The sequence below is a fragment of the Eulemur rufifrons genome, chromosome 4, assembly GCF_041146395.1.
Source record: "Eulemur rufifrons isolate Redbay chromosome 4, OSU_ERuf_1, whole genome shotgun sequence".
In the NCBI taxonomy this organism is placed as follows: domain Eukaryota; kingdom Metazoa; phylum Chordata; class Mammalia; order Primates; family Lemuridae; genus Eulemur; species Eulemur rufifrons.
This window is the reverse complement of record NC_090986.1, coordinates 66,548,020-66,565,909: the sequence shown is the minus strand read 5'-3', so window position 1 is coordinate 66,565,909 and position 17,890 is coordinate 66,548,020. Positions and strand designations below refer to the sequence as shown.

Sequence of the window (17,890 nt, the reverse complement as noted above, 5' to 3'; positions counted from 1 at the left end):
GGCTAATCCTCTCCTTGGGAGTGTAGCCTCTGCAGTTCCAGCCTAAGCTGAGAGGCCTTCTGTTAGACTCCCTGCCAAGCAGGACTTTGACTCGTGACCCCTCACCTCCTGAGTATATCCAAACCACAGCTCTGTTCAAGTGGGCAGGCAGATGCCTTTAAGGCAAAAGTAGCATCAAGTTCCCCCCTAACCTTTTAAATTTGGTCTGATAAGTTCTTTCTGTCTTGTCAGTGCTTTGCTACCTTCAGGAAAACTTTTAAAAAATATTTTATCTAGGCCGGGCGCGGTGGCTCACGCCTGTAATCCTAGCACTCTGGGAGGCCGAGGTGGGCGGATCGTTTGAGCTCAGGAGTTCGAGACCAGCCTGAGCAAGAGCGAGACCCCATCTCTACTAAAAATAGAAAGAAATTATACGGACAGCTAAAAATATATATAGAAAAAAAATTAGCCGGGCATGGTGGCGCATGCCTGTAGTCCCAGCTACTCGGGAGGCTGAGGCAGGAGGATCGCTTGAGCTCAGGAGTTTGAGGTTGCTGTGAGCTAGGCTAACGCCACGGCACTCACTCTAGCCTGGGCAACAGAGTGAGACTCTGTCTCAAAAAAAAAAAATAAATAAAAAAATAAAAAAAAATAAAAAAAAAAATAAAAAATAAATAAATATTTTATCTAGAATTCTAGTTGTTTTCGGTAAAGAGGTGATCCAAATAATCTAATCTGCTGTTACTAGAAATGAAAAATCCCTAGAACTTATTTTTAAATGTGAAATAAATCTATAAAAGAGTATTTACAAAATTTATTTTCAGTTTAAAGAATACTAATATAATGAATATTAAGCTTACGGACAATTCTAAGGTATATTTTAATTCTAATATCTTATTAGTCTGAATTTATGAAATAGCCATAAAGATACATAATTCCTTATGCTACTAATTGCAACTACAGCCATCGGTCACTATTTAGTGTAAGACCCACAGAATGCTAAAAGGGAGGAGGGGGATGTTGAAATCAAGGTTTAGTCTCTCAATTCATAGATCAGGAATCTGAAGTTCAAAAAGCAGATTTGCCAAAGTCCACAGTGAGTTCAGTGGGGTTAACTGGGTTTATAGCACTGTCACTCATACATCTAAAATGCCAATAATTGCTAGATTCCATCTGCTACATTATCTTACTCTGATATTCAGATATATTCCCATTTGATGCTGTCCAAAGCAAAGTCAAGTTCACTGGGCGGAGCCAGAAACTCTTGCCCAATCAAAAAGTACATTCTCAGTTTAAGGGTGGTCCTAGTCTTATTCCTCAACAAATAAAGCAACGACTGAAATTCTACGTGGCGTTCCTGTTACCTGTTGTTGCGAGGACAACGTGTGGACCACTACCGTAGCTGAGGCAGGCTATCTTTTTGCCACTTAAGGAATCCAGTCTCCGAGGTTCAATGGTGCTCTGGACGTCACCTAACCCCAAACAGCCACAGCAGTTCGTGCCAAGCACAAAAATCTGTGGGAAAAACCACCGTTAGTTCAAGGAGTTCTATTTCTGACAAACCTATAAATTACATCCAAATAGGCATCGTCTTCCTAAAGTAGACTGCTTCATTTATACAACAAATAAGAATCTACTTTCCATGCTTTTTTTTAACCTTTATTCCTTAGTTCCCCCAAGATCTTCAATTTAGCAAATCCATTTCTAAAAATACGGTGGCTGAATTATTTTCTTCAAAATTACCTCATCATTGACTGTAGTATATAAAACTTCATTGCCAGCACTGCCAAAGACACACGCCTGACGAATTAACTGCAGTTCTTCCTCAGAACAAAGGGAAAAAATTGGCCACTTGCCCACATCTAACATCTTCAAAGACGACAGAGTAGCCTGTACTGGCTGAAAAGGAAAAACATATACATTGAGACTACTAATTCAAAGTTAAATTTCTTTGCCCCTTCCCTTCTGTGGAAGAGGACTGGCGTGCCCCGGGAGCTTCTGAGAGGACTCTCAGGGCTGCAGGCGTCGCCTCTGTGCCCGCTGCTCTCCCGCAGCCGCTGAGCTCCGGGCCCAGGTGGAACCAGGTCTCCCTATTCATTTTCTTCAAGGACTCGGAATCAGCCAAAGCTGAACTTTGGGGAGCTGACTCTTTAGCGAGTGCTTTAAATACTGGCTATGTCTCAAACGTAGCTGTGGAAACTAGGCTGGCTGTCCAAGCAAGACAGAGAGACAGAGTGTGTGAGAGAGAACTGCCATTTCTTCTGCTGCCTAAGTCTTAATAAAACAAATCCTTGGAAAAGAACAGCGCTGAAGGTGACAGCAGGGAAATGGTCCAAAAGTTTCAGTTCATGGGCAAGCCTGACCTGACCTTCCATTTGAGAGGTTGGTGGCTTTCCCCATCCCCCACTTAAGGTTTGGGGGAAGAGGTAGGAAGAAACACCTAGAAAGTGTATGTACTAGTTTGCTAGGGCAGCTGTAACAAAGTATGGCAAACTAGGTGATTTAAACAACAGAAATTTATTGACTTACAGTTCTGGAAGATGAATGTCCAAAATCAAGGAATCAAGGCTCCTTCTCAGGGCTGCGAGGGGAAGATCTGTTCCAGGCCTCCCTTCCTGGCTTGTGGATGACTACCTTCTCCCCACGTCTATTCACGTCGTCTTTCCCTCTGTGTACCAGTGTCCAAATTTCCCCTTTCTTAAAGGACACCAGTCATATCAGATGAAGGCCCACCCTAATGACCTCATCTTAACCAAATACATCTGCAATGACCCCATTTCCAATCAGCTGCGTTCTAAGGTACTGGGTATTAGGACTTCAACACATGAATCCTGGAGGGTCACAATTAAGCCTGTCACAGCATATCTTCATGAGCATCTGCACCCCACAAGAGCACTAAATGTGTACATTATAAAGTTGTTTGAAAGGACAGTTTTTACTTATTTACTACAACTGGAGGCATTTTTACTTATATACTTTTCAACTTTCAAAAATCTTGGTGATTATAATAAGACGCATAAACAGCCAAAATGTCTATCAAATGCTATGTTTGGACATTTTCCACAATAATCACCAGACTCATGCTTAATTTAAAAGAGCAAAGGTTTTCTAAGGGTGCTCTTTCTCATCAGCTATTAAATCATCCCTACTAGGAATGAGTTCTGGTACAGGGCTGGGCGGTCCAGCTACTTATTTTCTACAGATCTGAAAGAACACTTGTCCTTTGGAGTCCAGAGAGGACATCTAAGAGCACAAGTCAGCAACTCTGCTCTTCTCAAGTCCACACCATGGACTTACAAGCCTCCCCCATCCTCATGACTGTGAAGTACTCTGGGGCCACCTTCACAGACCCTCAACTACCCTTCAGGGGGACAGAGACAGAGTCCCTTTACCACCATGTCATTGGTCCCTTGAATAGAGTCAAGACTACAATAAACACCTGTGTTGGTAAAATGAACAAATGAACGTTTGAATGGGTGGCTCACTTCTGGGTGCACAGCCCTCCTGTCCATCCCATCCTCTGTAACTCCTTCCCGAGGAGGATATTCCAATTCTCTGGCCCCTCCAGTCCCTATTCATAGCCCCAGCGCTCTCCATTTCTACTTCACCTGAGCCATGTCGTCAAACACTATTCTATTACCAAGTCTCAAACTTTTAAGTTCCCTCTGATCACAGCTAACAATCCTAAACTTGCATGCAAAGTGAGGTCTGCAATGAGTAAAAGTGTCAAACAGCTGTCCCAATCCCAATGACCACTGAACTTACAGCAGAAACAAGCTGAGCCACCAGCTTTTTATTGTAATTTTAGCTCTGTTTTTCGGTTTCTATCTTCTCTGACTAATGTTCATGGAATTACTGAATGCTATGGCTAAAAAGTTTTAAAGGTCATTTTATGGGGGAGAAACCTGAAGAAAGCCCAAGAGGAGCTATAATGGGTTGAATGGTTGTCCCCAAAAATCCAAAACTTCAGGTCCACCTGGAAACTCAAAGTGACCTTATTTGGAAATAGGGTCTTCGCAGATGTAATAAGAGGAAGTCATATGGGATTAGAATGGTCCCTAAGTCCAATGACTAATGTCCCTATAAGAAGACAAGAGGGCACACAGAGACACACAGGGAGGAAGGCCATGTGACAATGGAGGCGGAGATCTGGAGAGGATTCATGAATCTCTAAGTCCAGGAACATCAAGGATTGCCAGGAGCCACTGCCAGAAGCTGGGAAAATTTTTCCCTAGAACCTTCAGAGAAAGCACATCCCTGAGGACACTTGATTTAGACTTCTAGCCTCCAGAACTGTGGGAAAATAAATTTCTGCATTTTAATTATAGTTATTTAATTTGTTACAGCAGCCCTAAGGAACTATTATAGAAGCTAAGCTGTTTGTCCCTGCTAATAGCATTGCCCTGTGAGTTAGGGGCAGAACCTGAACCAGGGCTGAGCTCCCCTGATACCAAATGCAGCCACATGCCCTTCCCATGCCACCTGGATCATACGACCCTGCGCCAAGAATAACACTTTCTATTATCTTTTGGGCAACACCAAAAGACACGCACTAATGGTTGCTTACCTTTGCAGGGCTTTGGCTATTCCCATAGAGCCCTTAAGGAACAGGGCAATAATTCCCACCGTGGGTTGCCTTCCACATGCAAGGCAGGTGGCAAGACACAATGCTTGACTACTACTACCTCATTTCTTCCCTTCAAGCAGATTTTGGATTTCATCCTGCTCTGCTACAAAACAAGTGATTTCCGGGATGCCTAGAATCAGGTTGTAAATTCCAACCAGCTTTTAAACACTTGTCTATCAATCATTAGTTCTAAACTTTCTTCCTGGTCCACGTGTACAAAAACCTATACTGTCCCGCCTGTGATTCTACTGACTACTGGGATTCCAATATGTGTGTGTTTTAAAGTAACCTCCAGTCTGTACATTTTATGAAAAGATGCTACGCATGACAGATCCAATAGTATCATTAAACTAAAGATATAAAAATGAAACGTAATCATTCCCTTTAAGGAGATCACAATTCAATGGGAAAAAATTATAATATAACCTAAGTACAAGGAAATGTGAATACATTGCTTTTTAAATCTCTGCCAGAAGGCTGACTGTTGGAGGTTAGTTGAAGTCTGTGGGGGAACTATTACATAGGGAACTGATGACAATTTATAAAATACATGTATTTATACTTTTTTTGAAGTAAATATTTAATACAGGTTGAGCATCCTTAATCCAAAATCAGAAATGCTCCAATTGTAAAACTTTTCAGGCACTAATATGAAGCTCAAAGGAAATGCTCATTGCAGCATTTCAGATTTCAGATTTTCAGATTAGGGATGCTCAACTGGTAAGTATAATGCAAATATTCCAAAATAAAAAAAAATCCAATATACTTCTAATCCCAAGCATTTCAGATAAAGAATATTCAACCTGTATCAGTCTCAAGGAATTACAGCATCTTTGTTCACAGAAGAAAAAAACATTTGCTGAGCAGCACGCTTGTGAGACAATGTATAAAAGAGTCACACACATGCAGGCCCCGGTAGGAGCCTCCATCTCGCTGAAGCCTCTCGGCATGACAGCAGCTGTCTCTGCAGAAGGCACCCAATCCACTCCATGCACAACTGCCAAGTAAGAAACTGGCTAAGCAAAAGCCATGCATGGGCAACAGAAAAATCTGCATGAGGAACAAAAGCACTACTAGGAAATGAGAGCCTGGTATTGTTCAGCATTAAGATCACGTCCCTGGAATTCACAGTCCTGGTTTGGCCTAAGTAACCCTCCTCACTGCACATAACACTACCTTAGGTGATAATTAACCCAGACCCATTTTCTTTTACTACTTCGCTCCAATCCAAGCCACCTCCAAAACCTTTACTTGGCACCTGTTTGGGAAATTAAAAGTAGTGAAATTTTAACATTAGGTCAAGGAAAACATAATTACGGAAATATATCTTCCATAAAATTGTATCTCATCAAACTTTTGAGAGTGTGCTACCTATATAACCATGCTTCTCCATCAATATGAAGAATCAAGTGGATTACTGAACTGCATTTAATTACAGACAACTATCAAGTTGTCACAATTCAATTTAAAATATAGCATATGTACATGGAATCGAAATGACATGTTAGTCATGCCTGGCGAAAAACAAAAATTTCTTAAGAAAAAATACTAACACCTCCCTTTTGAGGATTTCCTAGCATTATAACACTTCATAAGTAACAAAGTGATTTCATTGCTGATTCTGTGAATCCATTCTTTTATTTTACAAAATCTGTTCCCAGGAAAAATGAGAAATTTTTCTAATAATATTTTATAAGACTCTCAGGTTCTATACATTACTTTTGTAAGCTACTTTTGGACGTTCCTACGAGGGCTCACAAATGAACACTTCAAGTGAGCACATGATATGCCATGGCTTGCTTTCAGAAGCTTTGCCATCTTGGCACACTGTGCTGGCTTTGTATAATTATTTATATCTTTAATTGAATTTTGACCTAATTTTATTAAATAAGAATAGCAAACAAATAAGTTAATAGCGATAGTTTATATGAAGCTGTTCATAGTGATGAGCAGATATTTTGCAAATGTAATAAAATAAGACAAGAGGGAAATCAATATGCATGCCGCAAGATGTGAAACTTTTAACATCAGCTGGACACTGGACTGAAGCTGGTTGACTGTAATGTTCAGATGTGATGGAAAAGGAAGAAATTAAAGAATGCCTATGATGAACTGAGAACATATCATCTAAGATTAGGTAGTTTGTAACTGTTTTTTAAACTCCAGGAATGGAATAATTGTTGTTCAACTCAAAGTCTTTTGCAGGCGAGCACTATCTGTGAGTGCAGGGCATGGTCTGCACTTCTCATCCATCCTCACCATCTCTGGGACCCCTTTCTCTGCCCCTCGGATGATCAGTTCCCTGCTGGCCCCTTCAGCATTCTGCGCACCCATAATAATAATCTGTTGGCATCTCAATCACTACACTGTGAGCCCCTCAAAGATAGATACCGTCTCATTGATTTTGCTATTGGGTGACCAACAGATGTTTGATGAAGTATGTTCCATGCGACAGAATACACATGCTCCCTCCAAGGGTGTGATATTTTTCTAACCTTGCCACTTTCTCCATAGAAAAGAGGAAGTTCTTCTTCCATATGGACTCAGTCCTGTGCAGTCCCTGAGGAAAAAGTATGTGGTAAAATCAGGATCCCATATGTTGGATGAAACTAGGCAGGTTAAAATTACTTTACTTCTAATGAACAGAGAAAATAAGCTAAGCTCAAATATGGTGAAGGGGAAATAAGAGCATTAAGCTTTAGGTATGAGAATTCACAGCTATAAAACCCAAAAGATGTTTTCACTGCTCTGGAACTACCAGTTGGCATATTATGGGAACCCTCCTGCTGAGGTCTGAAAAAATAATCTGAGGAGATATATATATATATATATATATATGTCCTTAAATCCATAAGGAAATGAGGAGACAATTTTCATTTCAGAGTTGACTTCCTATAGATAAGGAAAAATAAATTTTAGACCTTGGTCAACTTTTCTCTGGGATTGGAAAGTTCCAAATCACTGTGAAGAGCAGACTTATCAATTCTCAGCTCCAGTGAAGAATATATGATTTGCTAAGCTGGAAAAAAGCAAAAAGGAAAAATGAATGAAAAAGATGAAAGGATGAATGAATGAATGTGGCTTTGTTATACTGGACTGTAATGAAAAATCTGAAACAACAGCCCTCAAGTGTGCAGCCACAGCACTGAGTGATCTTGCCTTCGTAACCACCTCCACAATGGCTGCTTTCTACCACGTGGAAGTATTAACAACAGCAGGTGCAGCCCTATTAGAAGATATGCAATATGTCTGCACTGTGGTTCAATCATTATTACACAGTTAACTATCTCATCACTAAATATAAATAAAATATGCTCTGTCCCCCCAAAAGCAATTTAACAGAACTGTATTTAACAATGTTGCTTTTTATAATTTATTAGATTGGGTCCCATTTACTTAAATATAATTCATATTTCAAGTACTAAACATCAGAACATTTTATCTGATATTTTCAGTGGTAGAGTTAGAGACCTGTGATAGATAAAAACAATAATCAAAATAAGGTCAAGTTTTAACGGTGTTCCTTAACAATGTGGGTTTTTTTTTTTAATTTTTAAAAATTTCTTTTGTAGAGATAGGGTCTCACTATGTTACCCAAGCTGGTCTCAAACTCCTGGCCTCAAGCAATCCTCCCATTTCTGGCTCCCAAAGTGGTGGGATTACAGACACAAGCCACCAAGTCCCCTTATCAATATTTTATATGCTCTTGAAAATATTTTTTTCCCTTGGCTGTAAAAGGTCTCTCAGAATATGAAGAATAATATATTCAGAATAATTATGACTCAAAACTATGGCAATTAATAACAAATCATTATTTTTAATGTTTGGAAACAAGTCAAAAAAGATATGCTTGTTTTTAAGAGGATCACCTAAAAATTTATGCAACTTCATCTGGTTGATATGTTGCCATACTTTATTTATACTTATTACATATTATCTAACAGATCTGTTAAAATCCTAATTTCCTCTAAAACCCTGCATGACTGTCACATTAACCTGAGTCCTGATTACCCAAATGGGCTGGGACCCCTTCTCCTCTGTATTTTCCACAGCACTTTTTTTAAAAAACTTCATTAATGGCACTTTTCATATCCTGCCTCATGTGATAGTTATTCCTACATGATTTATCTTCCCTATAAATTTGTAAGCTTTTTAGGAGAGGGACCATGATTCTTTCATCGCTATGACCCCCACAGCATGTGGCCGGAGTAGGACACATGTATTCACTGGCAGCACCCTTAGAATACAGCCGTTTATATATTGGAGTCTGTCTCTACAGAGGATCCCTCTCTTTTGCCCCATCCTAACTGGAAATACCTTTTCCATATCTGCCCCTAAGTTTACTTGAAAAAAAAATAAAAAGAGAGGAGAGGGAGGAGAAGAAAGAGGAAGAGAAGAGAAAGAAGAAAAAGGGATCAAATAGAAAGTGACTTTCTTTCATCCTACCACTTTAAGCCCCCTTTGTTCCTAGTAGAAGAGAAATCTTGCTAATGTTTAAGATAATGGAACACTAATCTGGGGGTTTTAAGTAGGAAAAGAACTCTTTTCAGTGTCTTTGGTCAATTTCAAGTACAATTAAACTCTTTAAAATTAGAATGGTGGGAAAATAGGCCATTCTGTTTATCTGACTGAGCAGGTTAAGACTCAACTGCATGTTTGTCATGGAAATGACCGCATTCAAGGAAATGACATTCACTAAGACTCAATTAGCATGAAATATAAGATTAACATAAGTTCATAAGTTCATGTTTGCTGATCAGAAAGTCCTTTAGGATCTAAAAATGATTGAACATTAATTACTATTATACGGTACTATAAAACAAATTGTTGAATTCTCTAGCTTTGTGAAAAATGGTTGGCTTATTCTTTTTTTTACATGATTTCAATGTGATGCATACGTAACAGAGAAAATTAGCTCCCCAAATCTGCATTATTTGAAGAATATAGTTTATGTGATACATATGGAGATTCCAGTTACTCAGTTATCCGTGATTTCACCAAGCTATTATCATACTGCAGTAGCATATCCATATATACTTTTTAAAAAATCCACAATGTAGATACAGAAAGCCATATCCATGATGTGATAAACATGTATTCTAAATAACAACAGCAAGGATAATAACAGTAAAAATAAACAGTTACTCTGTGCCAAGTACTAAGTGCCTTACAGTATCTCCTTTAATCTTTATAACAACCAAAAGAAATGGGAATTATGACTTCCTCCATTGTAGTCACATGTTTCAGTAACTTGACCAACAGTCACCAACCACTCAGGGTCAGAGCCAGTATTTGAACCCAAGACTGATTCCAAAGCCCTTGCTCTTAGACCTGCCACTGTATTGCAGGCATAAATATATTAAGTTTTTCCTTGGACATTCCAAACAGTTTTATTTTACAGAACTGGCTGGAACATTCCCTCCAAAAACATTTGTACCTGATTGTTTTAAATTTCTGGAGCCAAGCATTCGGTCATCTTTAATCCTGTTCCTTTTAGATCCTTGTAAAGTTGTCTTCTAGGACAAAGTTAATGTGACTAGAAATATAAATATAAATAAATTCCATTAGAGAAAAACAGAAAAGGAAAAGTATTTACCATCTTGCAAATTTAGTATTTCATTATCTGAGAAAAATACAGTTTAAGAATTATATCAGCTCTATTATTCAAAAGTCTGCAATAGAGGTGCTCTTTTATAAACATGTTAAAATTATAAAATATAACTTTTAATATTATATAAGTTTTGGGAGACAGTTCAACAATTTGTACACTGAAACATGAAAAAACACATACTTAAGAGTTTAACCTACAGGATTTCAACATAGAAAATAAAAAGGAACCCACACAAAATGTGAAAAAAAGCAAAATTTTCAAAGTTTAAGAAGAAAATATAGAAAATATCTTTATGACCTCAGAGTAGGGAAAGATTTCTTAAAATAAGACATGAAAGTATACACCACAAAGACTGGTAAATCTGAACAATGGGAAAAATATGCCACAGAATAGGGGAAGATACTTGCAACTTACACAACTGACTGTTGACAAAGGATTAATATATAAAGAACGCCTACAAATCAATAAGAACAAGATAAAAAACACAATTCAGAAATGAGCCAAAGATACAGGGAATTCACAGAACAAGAAATTAACAAACATATTAAAAGATACTCAGATTCACCATGGAATTTATCATGGAAATGCAACCACAATAAGACAGATCTCATCCATCAGATCTACAAAAATTAAAAGGTGACAATATCTAGTGTTGGTGAGGATGTAGATCAAATGGCACACTCGTACACTGCTGGAAGGAATGTAAACTTGTACCATCACTTTAGAGAACAACTCAACAATATTTAGATCACAGCAGTGTTTTTCAATCCTTTTTGATACATATATGTAACTGAAACAAAAATTTCACAACATAATTTGTACCCGTCTTACATGAGATGCTTGGTGGTATCTTCTTTTCTAAGTTTTCTACTTTATGCTACTTTATTCTACCTACCTTATCCTATTTTATCCTATTCTATTTCAATTTAAAAGAAAATGCTGATCTCAGCCCATTAAAATAATTTCAAGATCACTAATAAGTCACGTCTATACTTAGAAAAACACTTGCCTAAATGAACTCTAGCATATGTACACAATTATTCCCTACAGTAAAAAAACAAGAAATAGCGAACAGAATTGATCAATTGTGGTATATATACTAAACAGTAATTAAAATAAATTATCTAGAATCAACACAGGTAAATCTCCAAAACAATGTTGACCAAAAATCACTAAGTCACAAAATGATACATATGGTAGACTATCTGATAACAATACTATTTTAGTATGTCATGGATACCAACATTTGTGCAGCTAGACTTTCATGGGATTTTTTTTCGTAGAAAAATGTTGATGGAAGTAATGCCAAAGACAAAGGGTACCATGTAATTTAAACAATGAATTGGTATGCTACGGCTTTTCCATCTGACAACATGGTTTTCAAAATTGAAATCAATCATCTCAGTATGGGAGGATAAGGTTACTCAATGTTTAAAGAAAACAATTCTTAGAATCAAAATTCCACCATTCTAATTTTGCCTTTACCATGGGCATAGGAATTCAATAAAGGTTTGATAATGACAACTCATAATTTCTTTTGGTACCTACAAAATAAAAATTTTATCAATATACTAGGAAAATAACTAAATAACATAGCCAAGAAGCAGTATTTCTATTGTTTTGTATGCAAGAAAAATCCAAAATAGAAAGAAACATTTAACATCAGTGTATTAGAAGGGCAAAAGTGTGTTTTCTACTTCTGGTGTCAATCTGCTTACCAACTTCTCCCGTTTCTGCATAGGAGGGCATTGTTTCTTATAGAGCCAGTGCTGAGGCTGACATCTGTATTGGGAAGATCTTAGTGACAGTGTAACAGCATAGATCATCCCATGTGATCTTACTATGGAATGATAGTAAGATCATCTATCTTGTTATATGTTACTTTATTAGTTTTTCCCTTATATGACTCAGCCCATAAATATATAGTTAATTATTCATATGAAAAAGCACTTTGTGCTTTGCAAAATAGTTTCTTAAGCAATCCCTCACTTTGTTTAAATGCAATAAAAACTATGTTATTACAGAATCTTACTGTACTGATATCTGCCCTGCAGTGTAAATAGAAAATGGAAGGATAAGTATCTTCTCCAAGCAGAAGCTCCTGCCACTGATCTCTGCCTTTAGAGGTTCCAAATTGGACATTAGAGGGCCGATGTTCAAGTTTTTGTAAGACTAATTTTTCAAGGCCAAAAATATATCAAGTAAGGTAATCTGTTGCATTACATATTCTATTTCAGCTATTTTCCTAAATTTGTATAGTTCAATAATTTATTTTCAAATTATTTCTGTGTAGGACAGATAACTTCTTATTTTTACATATTGTGTTTTGAGAGTTTTCTCTACACTCTTAAAAACTACACAGTTGAAGACTAGTGGACAAGAAGACAATCTTTTAATAACGTGATAAACATGTTTGTTTCTAATTCTCACATAGACCAGGTCAAACAATTCATTTCCCTGTACAAAGTATATATTAGGCAGTCTGAGCATACTGGTGTTGGTAAAGTAATCAGTATTAGTAAGTGTATCTGCTACACAATGTGTCACATTACTTGGTAATACCTGTGACCTAAATAATGAGTTAAGCCGATTATAGGACATAACATGCATTTGCCTAATTTATTCAGCAAATATTGGTTTAGAGCCTGCAGTAAGCACTGAACAGAAAGCAAATACATAAAAAAGAAAACAAAATAACATAGAGCAAAAGAATATCCAGCTCTTAGGGGCTTGTTTCCACATTACTCCAACCCAGTGGTAGGCTTTAAGAGCAGATATTTCGCAGTTAAGCAGGAGCTTCTACATGTTGATAACTGTTTAGAAGTGATCCCAGAAGAAAAAATGAAAAACAAGGAATTTCTACAGAGAAATCTCAGTGTTACGTATTTTTAAATTTAACTTGGTATTATAAGGTCAACTCTACAGCTATACTTGAGAAACATAATGTATGAAAAAAAAATTTCTTGCAATATAGAACTCCACGCTTTTAACAAATTCTCCCATCTGGGCAACACATTTGATGATGCTTTATAATCAAAGAAATGGGAAAGTAAATAAAACCAATGTCTTTTAAGACACCAGTACACAGTTTTCAGTATCAGTTCCAGACCATGTAAAAGTTAATGGGATAGTGATGGTTCCCACGTATATGCTTAGCTGAGTCATTAGTTGGTAAATTTCATAGCTTGTTTAGTGTCATCTACAAACTACAAATAATATGCATATATAAATATAAAATAATAAAACATGAGCTCAAATGTCACTTGCAAAAAAGGATAATGTTAACTGTAATTTAGCTCCATTTAAATGAAACCTCAGAAATAAATGACAACACTATGATATTTACATGGCTGCTAATTAAAGTGAAACAATTATAAGCAGGATGGACAAAACTAAAAAACTAAAAGCACAAGTAAAAGTAGACCACAACCTCAAAGTAAATGGTACTGCCATATGTCTATGAGAAATAGCAAACTGATTATGGAACACAGAAACACAGTTGCTATTTTAATTATTTGTTTGTCAAAAGGTTTCCAAATTTCAGCAAGCAAGATGAGTCAGAGCTTCAGTCCAAAGCAAAGCTGTATTTAGTTTGAAGAGATTACTGAGCTCTCAACTTTGGTCTTTTCAGCTATATACAGAAAGTGTCACTCTTGAATATGAAAAATAATCAACATAAACTATACAAATACTTTTGTTATGTTAACTAACATGAGTTGGGACTTGGAGCTCATTTGTAAATCTTTACAAATGTAATCCAATTTTTTAAAAAATCTTAACATGCCTGTTAAATAGAATCCTAACTATTAAAGATTTTTACCCCACAACATAAATATTCCTTCAACATGATAGGCTCTCTTGGACTTGGCTCATTTCCACTTAGAATTTGTTTTGTTCAGTATTATATACATTCAGCATAATACAGAATATAGTAAGATGTAGTCACAATTTACGATTTATTCACATACTATCATCTATTGGTACTTGCTACCTCAAAATGTCTTCCATGGAGAGACATACATAATAGATATTAGCTCAGGTTAGATTAGCAATGCTGAAGACATAAAAGATACATACTCCAATGTCAGATTAATGCTGAAAAACTATTATGGCTTAAATTTCCTGGAAACCTTCATGTTATCAGGATGGGATCACCATGTGAACTGGACTCATGTTCCATATGGATAATGAAAGCCAGAAGGATCACCTCAACCTTTCATTGATGGACATGATGAATATCACTTACGGGGAGGCAAGCTATCTGCTCCCCATGTGGACCTACCTCTCTTTTCAGCCTTTAACAGGAGTCCTTAAAGTCACTTTGCAACCCTGATAATTCTGTTCCTGATTTCAAACGTCCCTTTACTAGACAATTTTGATTTGTAGTAATTTAAATTCAAGTAAACTTCAACAGTTGCAGTGTCTTAGGGGCATTTTAATTTCACTTTAGCCAAAGAATAAAACTGAACTAGACTATGCTAATCTTCTAAAGGCATAAGCAAATTCCATGGATTCCCTAATTTATAATTCTAGATTTTTGTTTCATGTTTTTGGATGTCTGAACATAAGAGTGTTTGTGAAGTAAAGGACCTGAGGGGAAACTCAATCTAAAATCATTCCTCTCCACTGGCCACTTACTCTAAGCCTCATTTAATTATGGACTGAAATTTGGTTAGGTTTGTCTGGTTCATTCAGACATCTCTAAGAGAGATAATTTAATATCTAACAGCAGGATATCAGGTGATTTAAGCTCCTCTTCTTCTACACAGTTTCAAATAAAGAGAGGCAATGACCAGTCTTACAAAAGATCTTCACAAGTCATCCACAGTCAGGGGACATTAAGAAGCAATTGCAAAGTCCGTTAAACTGTGGAGACAATATACAGTTTTTCTCAGCACAATATATAGTAGTCATTTGGCTAGTCTTGTCCATGTAACAGTCCAATCTCTTCATTCGATGTGTGAGTTAAACTGTAAAATCCTGAATAATTTGAACTCTATTTGGAAAAATGTTTTTTACCTATAAAGGATGGTGACATTTACCACAATGGCCATGCTGTGGACCCCCATGAAAGACATATTAAAGCATGATAAAGAACATTTTCTCCCAGAAAATATTTAGATATCTTCCCATTTAGAAGATATTTAATTCTAAAACCCAGTTCTCCATCTTGAACATCACCTTTGGTTTATTCTTCAGACTCACTGTAACCATGCTGTTTAAAACTGCAATCCACACCTGCACTACCAATCCCCCTTTTTTAATCGTATTTATAATTTTCTAACATAATAATCAAATATGTTTTTGTTTATCATTCTTCACTAAGCTCCAGAAGGAAGGGAGCTTTGTCTTTTTTGTTCATTGATATATTCCAAGTGCCAAAGACAGGACTTGATAAATAATAAATGTTTGTTGAATGAATGAATGAATCAATCAATCTATGCTGAGTTCAGTACAAAATATCTCTGGAGCGAGTTAGAGTCGAATTTCATTTATACAGTTAACAAGTACCTTCAGAGCTCCAATTATGGGGGAGATAGATCGTACCCATACAAATATATAATACCAGATAATGATTAAGTGCTGCAAAGCCAAATGAGCAGGATAAGACATTGGAGAGCCACAGTAGTGGCTATTTTAGATGGGGTAGTCACCTCTCTGAAATTATAGCAAGTGTTTCAAGACGTCAATGAAGAAGTCCTGTGCCATGCAAATTTGGGTGGAGTGGGGATGTGAGTATTGAGCATGCGATCCACTTGGTGAGCCTAGCAACAGCAATAAAGACTGCGTGGTGGGAGTAAGGTATGAAAGAATGAATCGGTCCTGTTGCCTTTACCTGCTACTTAACGCCTATGTACTACCTAGTACTGTAGGAAATAGATTACTTTTCACCTAGAGTACTCCGATTCTCCGAGCCTAAGTAGCTCTTCTATTGCAGCCCCCAAGCGTCTGTATCAGCACATCATATAAGATTACAAGGCACACAGTAAAGACATTGTTAGGTAACCTTCATAGCAGCCCCAGGAGTCACGAAACTGACTTAACTAAGAACCACTGTCTAGTAAAGTGTAAAGCCAAGCAGGAACTCAGCACTAGGACGGTGCAAAGCCTGGTAGCTCAATAAACATTAAATAGCAACTGTTACTTTCTCGTCTTGGGGGACAGAGGGGGAGGGAAGAGCAACGTTTCAAAGCACTGTTTGTGACTCAATCGCTTTTATTCAGCTCTGACAGAGATTAAGTCGCCAAACGCGGTACAAGGCAGCTCTACGACATGCATTTTGTTACAGTCCTGGGCTCGAACTGTTGCAACCTTTTATGTCATTTTGCAAAGAACAAAAGCAAAAAGTTCATTCTGAACTCGCCTTCCAACTCAGTTCTTTCCGGCCAGGGCGGCGCACTTGGAAAGTTTTCAATGTCTGAAAACCTCTATTTCCGGGGCTGAGCAGAGCGGTGTCTTCCGGCATGAGACGCATGGCGACTTCTCCCCATGCCTCCACAGCGGTTCCAAATCAGCTTCGCCTGGCAAAGTCAAACTTTCCGCGCCATCCCTCGACAGCAAGACCAAATGTCGAAAGCATATACTGTCACTGAGTCAGTGAACCGGTTCGGGGACCGGGAGCGGGGGGACTACATTTACGGGACGGCAGCCAAAAGGAGAGGCCACAGAAATGAAAACATCAGCAGCCTCTGATGATAAGCAGAGAGAAGGGAGCGTGGGAACCGGGGCGCACACCCCCAGCACACTGGATGCGGAAGCCGGGAGGAGGATAGTAGCCTCCTCGCAGGATGCTGCCCCGGAGCAAAGCCAAACGCGACGGCCACCCGCGGACTCGCGCATGCGCTGCGCAGCCTCAGCCAGCGGCCTGGGCTGGGGAGTAGCCCCAGAACCCAACGCCCGGCCCCCGCCCGCAGGCTTGCGCATGCGCGGCGACGCCTAGGCCGGTGGCTGGGGCGCAGCTCTCGGCCCCGGGGCCCCTCGGCGGTCACAGCTGTCAGGAGCTCCGTCAGCGGGGGCCGGGGTGGGGGGGCGGAGGGGGGAGGTGGCCCGCCGCCGGGGTACCTGAGAGCGGCCCACTTCACTTCTGCGCCCCGCCTCGGCCTTCCACACCACCCCTCCACCCCTCTTACCTCGGCGCAGGCCCGAGCCGAGTCCGCTTCGTCTCCTGGGTAGCGGTTACTGCTTGGTCGGGGGCCCGGCACCGCGACGACTTGGCGCCTCCCCCTGAAGCGGCCCGGCCTCGGCGGGATGCGCTCCGGTGCCCGGCCGCGAGGGGAAGGGAGGGGAGCGCGGACGAGGGGAGGGGACTGGCGACAGCGCCTCGCCCCTCCTCTCCTTCCTCGGCTGCCCACTGCCGCCCCCGCCCCTTTCTCGCAGACGCCCCCGCCCCTCGGAGCGGACCCCTAGGACTGACACCGCGCCTCCCTCCGGGTCCGCCTCCGCCTGGGAAGTGCCCTGTGGGACACCCTCACGGTCTCCAGGCCTCTGGTCCCCCAAATGTTGGGAATTAGTAGCTGCCTGACCTGCAGGGGTGAGGCGCAGATGCTGCTGTGGGCAACCTTTTCCACAATCCCTGTTCCCTAGCGTGGCCTGGCTTTTCTTCTAGTGGTGCCCCCTCCATCTGGGAGCTCAGGTCACACTGCACACGGTTTCCCCAGCTTTCACCCGATTGC

General features: G+C 39.3%; 1 protein-coding gene across 6 annotated transcripts in view; it reads right to left on the bottom strand.

The window, feature by feature from the left end:
• RCBTB2 (RCC1 and BTB domain containing protein 2) overlaps nt 1–17,463 on the bottom strand; it is a 40,784-nt gene extending 23,321 nt beyond the window's left edge. Inside the window, exons 1-6 of one of the 6 annotated variants that reach the window (XM_069467281.1) lie at nt 17,348–17,407; nt 10,044–10,142; nt 7,528–7,625; nt 7,102–7,166; nt 1,723–1,878; nt 1,344–1,494 (exon numbers count right to left, since the gene is read on the bottom strand). In XM_069467281.1, coding sequence (XP_069323382.1) covers nt 1,344–1,494; nt 1,723–1,878; nt 7,102–7,143 — 349 coding nt within the window. In that variant the 5' untranslated portion in view covers nt 7,144–7,166; nt 7,528–7,625; nt 10,044–10,142; nt 17,348–17,407. Of the gene's footprint in view, nt 1–1,343; nt 1,495–1,722; nt 1,879–7,101; nt 7,167–7,527; nt 7,626–10,043; nt 10,143–17,347 lie in introns of all 6 variants that reach the window. The other 5 variants (XM_069467285.1, XM_069467282.1, XM_069467283.1 and 2 more) reach the window with 5 other exon arrangements.
• Nucleotides 17,464–17,890: the final 427 nt, after the last annotated feature.